Below are 9,406 nucleotides of genomic sequence, written 5' to 3' on the forward strand. Positions count from 1 at the left end.
AGTCAAATGTGTGTGTGTGTGTGGTGGGGGGGGGGGGGGCAGTTTAGAGTGTAGTGGAGTATAGTATAATGGAAGAAGTGTACTTAAAATAATGCAAATATTTGAAGATTCACCTCGAAATTTTACATATTTTAAATGAGAGTGCTCAGTGTGGTGCAGAGATATGTATGGATCTGTTCGGTACAAAACAGTCAGCAAAAAACCGAAACTGCACGATATTAAGAGCCAAGTTAAAAGTTATGGTTATTGTTATTGTTCTCGCAACTATTAGCAGCAGTGCATAAGTGTACTACTTGTTTTATTTGTTTATTTGTCTATTTTATTTATTTAGTGCGGTTCATTATAAGCTATAATGTTTGGAAAATGAAAAGGGAAAACTCAAGTATATGAGCAGTACAAAGGGGGAAAGTCAACACTTTGAATTTACACATTTTTCTTTATTTGTATGTATAGACTGTTTTTATGAACTAAAGTGATGAAAATAAGCCTTTGGTCCTGCAAAAAAAAAAAGTTCACAGTTTGTTGTTTTTTCCTTGTTGTTTTTTTTCAGTACAAGGTGGCAGCACTCTGCGTATCACCGTCAACCCACCGAGCTCTAACCAGATTGACCACATTAACCAATCGATGGCAAGTCCTCTGAACCGATGCCACTGAATAAGCCGAAATAACAGTTTAGAGCACCCGCAACGGGCTGAAAAACGCAGTGATCAGCGAGGCTCGAAACAGCTTTAAAATAAGCCGCTAACAAAGGAAAAGACAACTTACTTATGTGCGGCGACACCGCCCCATTGCCCCTTTAAAAAAAATCGTTAAATAAAGCAATATTTCTATAATAAGCCTGGATGTTTTTGATGCGATCAGTTCTTTACCAATCTATTTGAAATCAGTGACAATATACCAAATATACAATTCATCTTAATGGAGCTTTAAAAAAAAAAAAAAAAAAATCAGCACTATTTGTACCTGAGCTGTTTGACGGTTGTTTGGGATGATCAGTGTCTATGGTTGGACACAAGCTCTTCTCCTTGAGTCTTAAGGACTGTGACACAGTTGTTCTTTTGTGCTCGCGTACCTAGGAAATGACGAGCATGACACTCGTCGACGTCTGAGCCCCACTGGCGAGAGATTCAAAGAAATGCATCCAGAGCTAAAGCTCATTTAAATGTTGCGGGGAAACATGTAGCCTGCGCCACACGTGTTTTTTTTTTTTTTGTTTTTGGTTGTTGTTGTTTTTTTGTTTTTTTTTGTGTGTGTGTGTGTTGTTGCTGTGCCTCTGGATCCATGAGCATGGTACTTTCACATCGCTCGCACACACACACACACACGTTCACGCGATCAGTCACACACACACGCCAGTGACGTCAGGCTGGAGTTTGGAGTAGAAAGCCAAGTGGATGAAGGAAGTGGAGATCTCCACCCCCCCAGCCTCCAGCCCCCCCACCCCTGACACTTCTCATAAATATTACCAAGGCTTATTTGGGGAACTCGCACCACAAAGTCACATCGTGTCCTGGTTTTAACAAGCTTTCATCTGCCTGAATATCCGAAAACTGATTTTTTTTTTTCTTCTTGCCCCCCCTCCCCTCTCTCCCCTTCTCCCCCCACCGGTTTGGCACCGTCGGATGCTCCAGGCAGAGTTTCCTCCAACTTTTAACTTCATGCGCCGGCTGTTGCGCGCCGAGCCGGAGGGCTGCTGTCGCCGTTGACCTGTCTCCGTCCCGGGGCTGCAGTCAGCGTCTCCGCCCGTCAAGGGTCGTTGCACGTCGGAGGGCGAAGACCGTCTACAACTATGTACCACCGGGCGTCTTAATTCGGGGAGGGTGGGGGGTCGTCGATCGGAGATCCGCTTCGTCCGGTTGAGCAGCTCGGGACTTCGACTTGCCGATCTCGGTGCTGCTGGGAAAGAATTCAGGGGGGGAAAGTGCTCCGCTGTCCCACATTTGATTGTTTGTAATCCGCGAGAACACGAAGAGAGAGGGGACATTTTTCATTCTGAACTTTATTCTGAAGTCGAGTATCAATGATGAGCAAACCCGCCGGATCAACAAGTGGCTGTTTGGATATTCTGAATGTCAAATCAAGTAAGTGTCGCTTTTCTCCTTTTTCTGACGCCCCTGAGGAATACTGAGTAGCCCGGTGTGTTTGAATAAGTGGTCTAGGAAGAAGCCTTTCTCTGGCATGGAGTGTAAAAAATAAATAAAATAAAATAAACTAAAAATAAGAAGGTTCACATAAAGCAGCTGCGAGGTGGACTGCACGGTCACTTACACGACTCGCTATTTCCTCATGTCACGAGAGTTCCACCTCAATAATTTAGTCTTTTTCATTCCTCATGGTCCGACAAAAAAAAAAAAAAAAAAAAAATGAGAGTAGTGATCTGCAGGGAACCCGCGCACGCACACACACCACTTGGCCGCACGCACGCACGCACTCACACACACACACACACACACACACACACACACACACACACACACACACACACACACACTCTTGGCTGCGTCAACTTGTGACCTATAATTAAAGCGGATTCAGGTGGATTGGAAAGTTGTTTTTTTTTTTTTATTTTATTTAAAGATATATATTTTTCGTAAACTGGATTTTGCACTTTAGAGGAAAGGAGGGAATAATCTAGATCCAAGCTCTGAATGCTCCTCTTCAAAAGCTCCGTTTACGTCCCACTTGATGCCACTTGTTGCCTGTAATTTCATTTTCAGTGTCCTTTTAAAAGAGAGATGATGCGATAAACTGAGGGGCACATTTGCTTTTAAATTTGATTTTAAGATATCTACAGGAGATTCTCCTCTCGCGGCACCGCTGGACAGCTCACTTGGACAAGTGAATAAAACAGCGCTTATCTGCCTTTAAAGGCGTGATTCTGTCTGCTTACACGTTTCTACACTACTGTTAAAAAAAAAATCAGCATTTATTTAATAATCATGGATGTAGTCAGTGCTTTTAAATCACATTTTTTGAGGAATTTCTTGTGGTTTATGGGTTTTTTTTTCCTTAACCTTTGCAATTATCCCTGTACTAGGCCTCACAATGAATTCAAATGAAACCAGACTTATAATATAGGCCCGAAGTAGGCTGTTGTTTTGTTTCTAAAGACGGGAAATTTTCTTTTACTTTTCCTTTTGCTTTTGCGTTTCTTTCGTGTAACTTTTACCACATCCAAATACGTGTTATCCATTTGGGGGGGGGGGTCTACTTCTGTTACGTTTCTTCCTCCAGTGCTCAGATGTATTCTGGTTTCTTTAGATAAGCGGTACGATCCAATTAGAATTAAAAAAAAGAAAAACAACAACTCACACTACGACGTTACAGCCGCGGCCATTCAAGTTCAGAACTCAACGTTATGGGTGGCCAGTGGAAACATGTCCCTCTCTCCGTAAAACTTAATTTCCAGTTCTTTTAGTAGGTTCCTCGCCTTGATGGTGATTACGTTAATAGAATATGCCACATATCTTCAAGCAATTACCGCACACAATGGAGACGAATTGGACCCCCACAGCGGGAAGTTAAATACGTTTTCCCCCCTACACAACATCACCGTGCGTCATTTTTTTTTTAATTTAACCGACTCTAAGCAAACACAGTTATTTATATTTGTTTGAGCTTTTCGTCGCTGAACCTCTGCGCCCCGTCGCTCCTCTTGGAATTTTCGGTCCGGGCGTTGGAAACTTTTACTTTTTGGGGGGGCGCAGATGAGGACGACGCGCGCGTAGCTTTGGTCTCGTTTGATGTAATCCACTCAGTGAGTGACTCCAATCATCGAGCCATGATTTTTTTTTTTTTTTTATTATTATTACGCTTGAAAATACACCGGTATGGCATCTGCCTGGCCTGCAGACGACTGCGAATGAGGGCGTCCCCCTTATTATAAAGTGGGTTCAGAATTTGAAAGTCTCGTCGCCAGAAGGTGACTTTCAACAGGCCGTCTCTCGCTTATAAAGGAACTCTCAACAGACATAAATACTACATTCAAAGTTTCCCCTCTCTCTCTCTCTCTATCTTATAGCAATTACACGGCTGTGGCCTACAGTTAAATAGCCTGCGCGGCCTTCTGATTCCTAATAATCTGCCAATTGAAGCCCTATAACTCTCTCCCGAAGTCATTGTTTTCGCTGCCGAGCAGTTATTCCCATGCTACCCTTTTTGACGGGTCACTGGTGAATCAATGAGCAGGTGGCAAAACGTCAGTGTAATTACATAGACGGCTTTTTCCCTCCAGAATAAAAATAGACTCCCTCATATGCATACAAATATACTTCTTTTTAGTAGATTTGAATACTAAATCTCAACCAAAAAAAAAAAAAAAAAAGAAATCACTTTTTTTTTTCCATCTACACCGTGGTCGATTTACATACACTTCATTTGAGTTGGTGAAACGAGTTGGTGCGCATTATTCTCATGGTGCAGTGTCACTCCCTAATCCTGGGGCCTATAGACCTGCGGGATAAAGCAGCTGTCGAGTCCCATTATGAGGGGGAGTTGGCAGCTTGTCGAGATCCAGGCAGTCAGACGAGGTTCAATGGGGGAAAATCATTAAGTTAACACTTTCCCCTAATGTCTCCATTGTGCGCCCTCGGGCCATTGTCTTAGAGAGCTCAGATATGACGCTTCCCACCGAACTTTATTCTTGAAATGTGCGCAGTGAATTCCCATGGTCAGACGAAGCGCGGGGCACTGTCAACTGTCTCTCTCTCTCTCTCGCTGTGTGTGTGTGTGTGTGTGTGTGTGTGTGTGTGTGTGTGTGTGTGTGTGTGTGTGTGTGTGTGTGTGTGAGTGAGAGTGAGTGAGAGAGAGAGAGAGATTTGCGGGGTAGTCGGACAAAAACAAGTAATTTGTAGGATGATTTGTCCATAGCTCCCCGGGGTGTCAAAACAAGTTTATTTTTGGCATTTACCGTATGTCCACAGAGCCAATTCCAATAGTTAACCAACTGCGAAACTCCCTTCATATGAACTGCAGAACCAAGCTGCAAAATTCAGAATAAGCACGGTTTTCTCAAGGTTTGCGTCAACATCGAAAATCCTTGCAATTCACCCACATTTCAAACATTCACGATGAAGCGATCCTCACAACTCGCAGTGAGATTTTGTCCATGTGAAGCACGAGTGCCCCTCGGTGCCCGCTCGTTCGCTGAAGTGGTTATCAAGCTGAAATCTGGGCCCTTCGCAGGTCGGATTCTGGACATCCCCTGCAAAGTGTGCGGCGACCGCAGCTCGGGGAAACACTACGGTGTTTACGCCTGCGACGGCTGCTCGGGATTCTTCAAGAGGAGCATCCGCAGGAACAGGACCTACGTCTGTAAATCCGGCTCTCAGGTGAGGCCTCTTTACGATTTATTCAAGCCCCATATGCCCATGTATCCTCTCTCTTTTTCTTTGTTTTTTTTTTATTTTATTATTATTAAACGTTGGCCTTAACTGGTTGTGACACTGGCGTGCTCACCATAGTCAGTCTACATTTTGACGGTTTCCCCCTTTCTGGTCCTTCTAATGGGGAATCGCGCAGGTGGGAGGTACAAGCGACCACGAGAAACCCGACAGAGAACCACACTGGAAATCAAACGAAGCGAGCCCTCAGTAGCCAGTCATACTGATATGCGTCCAGTGATTCCTTACACTGGCCAAACTAAGCAACCGCCGCCGCGTTTATCTCCAGGGAGATTTTGTATGCTCTCTTTGTAAGTCCCTGGTTCTCATCCAAAAACCATTAGTGACTATTATAGGCTTTACGCAAGGAATGTGGAATTTTACGCGCAGGTTTCCGTTCGCTTTACTCTTCTGGCGCTGCGTTAAGTCTCTGTTGATGAGCCTAATTGTGTCATGCCTGGGCCATTAAGTACTGGGCTAAACACCTCGCCGCTGTAACATATCAGGTGTAATCCAATCTAATGGGATGACTCGAAGGGGGGAGGATTTAGGCGGCGGAGGGCGGCGAAAGAGTACTTATCCTCCGGGACGAGGCCGCGCTGGAGCCGCAGGGGGAGAAGTCGATAACTGCAAGATAATAGCCCGATCTTTCACCTGGAGACTGCCTGCCCCCCCCCCCCCCCAGGAACATAATGGCGCTGCGGTGCGAGCCGAGCGAACTACAGCCGGAAGCGATAACTCCTTTTATTTTCTCCCCGCTCTCTCTTTCTCCTGCACAGGGCGGCTGTCCCGTGGACAAGACCCACAGAAACCAGTGCCGAGCGTGCCGACTGAAGAAGTGCCTGGAAGTGAACATGAATAAAGACGGTAAATGGCTCGAGCCGCACTATCACTCTGGCAGGAGACACGCCGTGCAGTGGCGTTTTGGACTGCAGGTGGGCGAAGTGTCTCGAGGCTATTGATCGAGGCTCAAAAAGACGTCTGTAATTACCTGGTCTATACTTGTTTTAAGGGGGGACATCATTTATACTCTGCTGGAGCGCTGACAGTTTACTGCTCACTCCGGCCAGTTCATTTTTCCTTTACGCAAACATCATTTGCACCTTGAGTCTGAATTCATTTTACCACGTGTCACGAGGCATCCCTCTGTGAAAAATGCAATAAAGGGGATCGATAAACAAACCACTGCTCCTGCGGAGGTCTCTCCTTCACTCTGTGCTCCCGCTGTTCCCGTTTCCCAGCCGTTCAGCACGAGAGGGGGCCCCGGACGTCCACCATCCGCAAACAGGTCGCCCTATATTTCCGGGGCCACAAAGAGGTGAACGGGTCATCGACCCATTTCCCGGGATCCTCTCTGCCCGGCCCTCCCTTCTTCACCACGGTCACGCAACTGGAGCCCCACAACCTGGAGATGAGCACAGTAGCCACCACGCCGGAGAGACAGGCCATCGTGGGTCTGGCACAGCCCACCCCGAAGGTATACATTTGGGAATTCTTTTAACAATGATTTCTTTTTTTATGATTTCTTTTCTTCTTTTTTTTTTAAAATCTCCTCGGATTTAATAGCTGTAAATTCTACTTGATTTATAAGGATTTGTCCACCTCCAAGTAAACAGAAACCACTGATCAATCTGCATACTGTGCTTTCTATTTATAGCATTTCATTTCATTTGTAAAACTTGCAATTACCAAAATATACAATTCCTTAATAGTTTATGATATTCCATCGATATCTGTATTATAGCCTACCCAAAGGTTATTATAGGATTACAGTTCTTTTTTTTTTTTTTTTTTGTAAGGGTCAGAAGTTGAAATTCCTGTCCCGATTTAGTGGCCTGTAAGAGCCACAAATCCGCCAATTAGATTTCTCACTGTAAATCCACCACAAGCAACACTAACAATTATAGAACCAGGTGCTGGGGCTTGGAATTCGACCCCCGCCGCGCGCGATTCTCTGAGCTGAGTTTCCCTTACAGCACAAACTGCTGCATGACGACAACGACGCAATCTCTCCCTTCCTCCAGTATCCCCACGAAGTCAGCGGCACCCCCATGTATCTCTACGAGGTGGCCACGGAGTCTGTGTGCGAGTCGGCGGCGCGCCTCCTGTTCATGAGCATCAAGTGGGCAAAAAGCGTTCCCGCATTCTCCACGCTCCCTTTATCTGACCAGGTACACTTGGGATTGATCGTCTGAGGGAGTAGCCCGAGGGGGTGTTAAGCCAGGAGTTCAGATTTGATCTTGCGGGGCCCTTTTTTTTTTTTTTTTTTTTTTTAAACAGCAGTCAAGAATCGATATTCTACTGGCTATAGTTTCAGTTTAGGAGCTTTGATGTCACAAGACGTTAGAAGCTGGGGCTTTTTCACACACCTCCCCACCCGAGCTGAACTGTGCGCGATATGGAATAAAATATCCATCATGTTTTTACGCAAGAGTTACTGTTGTGCTGGTACTTAATACGATTCGTTTCACACTGAAACGATTCCTCTCTTACAGCTGATTCTGCTGGAGGACGCTTGGAGGGAGTTATTCGTCCTGGGCATCGCGCAGTGGGCCATTCCCGTGGACTCCACTACTCTTCTCGCCGTTTCGGGTATGTACACGGCACCGGAGCACTCATCTGAACAAAAGGCCTCGGAGGGCCTCATGCGCTACAGGTGTACATGTGCTCGAACGGTCAATGAGTGAACCCTGCCGCGGTGTAACCCTGCGTAATGACATGTTCTCCAATTGCTATCATTAGGGATGAACACTGAAAACACAGAGTCTCAGCGGATGAATAAGATCATGTCTGAGATCCAAGCACTTCAAGAGGTGGTCACCCGGTTCAGACAGATGCGTCTCGATGCAACAGAGTTCGCCTGTTTGAAATGTATCGTGACATTCAAAGCCGGTGAGTACTGTTATCTCCCTGGGTATCTGACAGTATTTGTCGTTAAACTTCCCGTGGGTCCCAAAGGCTCACAAGGGAAACCACAAATTTCTGCTAAAGTGCCCATGAGCCAACTCAAGTTTCCCTTATGTCCAAACCAAAATCTGCAGAGGGAACGCAAACGTTCTCATAGCGGCTTAATCACCAGTATGCCATTATTCATGTGTAACACCAGCACCCGTTTAAGTCCTGCCTCTGTCTCTCGCAGTTCCTACGCATGGCAGCACCGAGTTAAGAAGTTTCCGCAACGCCAGCGCCATCGCCGCACTGCAGGACGAGGCGCAGCTCACCCTCAACAGTTACATACACACCAGGTGAGATTCGGCTGAAAGGATGAACCGGGGATGCTTTTGCTTGCATGCTGCCCCGTCTCCTGTGTGAAACTGGAAGCCGCCACAATGACGGGGCAAAGCTAATGAGGCAATGAGCCACCGTCGTTTCATGTAATTTTGCACAGGTGCAACAGCTAAACCGCGTTTTCAGTTGGCAGCGATTTGTCACAGATGTGCGTTAATTGGAGAGGCTGCGTCAGGCAGAGCCAGAGAAAGAGGCTGTTTTTGATCCCCGATGATGCGTTTCAGGTACCCGACCCAGCCCTGCCGCTTCGGCAAGCTGCTCCTGCTCCTGCCCGCGCTCCGCTCCGTCGGCCCGTCCACCATAGAGGAGGTGTTCTTCAAGAAGACCATCGGGAACGTGCCCATCACCCGGCTCCTCTCCGACATGTACAAGTCCAGCGATATATGAGTCCTCGCCATCGGTCCAGTGCGCACGGGAGAGCGCCGTGCTGAAGGCCTAGAGTCCCACCCAGCAGTCGACAGGATGTCAAATCACAGCAGCTGTAACCATGGGTTGAATTTTTTGCTGAGCACAAAATCTCTTCGGCTATCTCAAAATAGCCTGCTTAGGCCTAGGGTCCAATGAAACAAAGACTGCAACACATCCGGAATTCACCAAGTAGCCTGTTAACAGTTGCTCTAGTTAAGGATTAGCCTGTAATTTTCATTATAGATTTGCCTGTATGATACTGAAAACTGCAATCTCTGGTGTGGGCCTAGAGCCTACAGTGTTTAAATATCGCCTAAAAAAAAAAAAAA

The 9,406-nt window shown here is 46.2% G+C and overlaps 1 protein-coding gene across 2 annotated transcripts; it reads left to right on the forward strand.

Annotated features, from left to right (window-relative positions):
* Positions 1–2,012: 2,012 nt before the first annotated feature.
* nr2e1 (nuclear receptor subfamily 2, group E, member 1) lies at positions 2,013–9,056 on the forward strand. 2 transcript variants are annotated; one of them, XM_040125731.1, is made up of 9 exons: positions 2,013–2,081; positions 5,185–5,330; positions 6,161–6,248; positions 6,623–6,858; positions 7,406–7,552; positions 7,877–7,973; positions 8,124–8,273; positions 8,521–8,626; positions 8,894–9,056. In XM_040125731.1, the coding sequence occupies exons 1-9, from the start codon at positions 2,021–2,023 to the stop codon at positions 9,054–9,056; spliced, it is 1,194 nt and encodes a 397-aa protein (XP_039981665.1). In that variant the 5' UTR covers positions 2,013–2,020. The 2 variants fall into 2 exon arrangements, with proteins under 2 accessions (XP_039981665.1, XP_039981666.1); XM_040125732.1 differs by having other exon boundaries at positions 2,024–2,048.
* The last annotated feature ends 350 nt before the right edge of the window (positions 9,057–9,406 follow it).

Source organism: Xiphias gladius, chromosome 4 (genome assembly GCF_016859285.1).
Source record: "Xiphias gladius isolate SHS-SW01 ecotype Sanya breed wild chromosome 4, ASM1685928v1, whole genome shotgun sequence".
Taxonomy (NCBI): domain Eukaryota; kingdom Metazoa; phylum Chordata; class Actinopteri; order Istiophoriformes; family Xiphiidae; genus Xiphias; species Xiphias gladius.

Excerpts from the sequence above, each read along its gene's own strand:
- nr2e1 (XM_040125731.1), top strand. The coding sequence starts at position 2,021 with ATGATGAGCAAACCCGCCGGATCAACAAGTGGCTGTTTGGATATTCTG. Across the intron at positions 6,249-6,622 it reads AGTGAACATGAATAAAGACG|CCGTTCAGCACGAGAGGGGG; the intron begins GTAAATGGCTCG and ends CCCGTTTCCCAG. Across the intron at positions 8,627-8,893 it reads AACAGTTACATACACACCAG|GTACCCGACCCAGCCCTGCC; the intron begins GTGAGATTCGGC and ends GATGCGTTTCAG.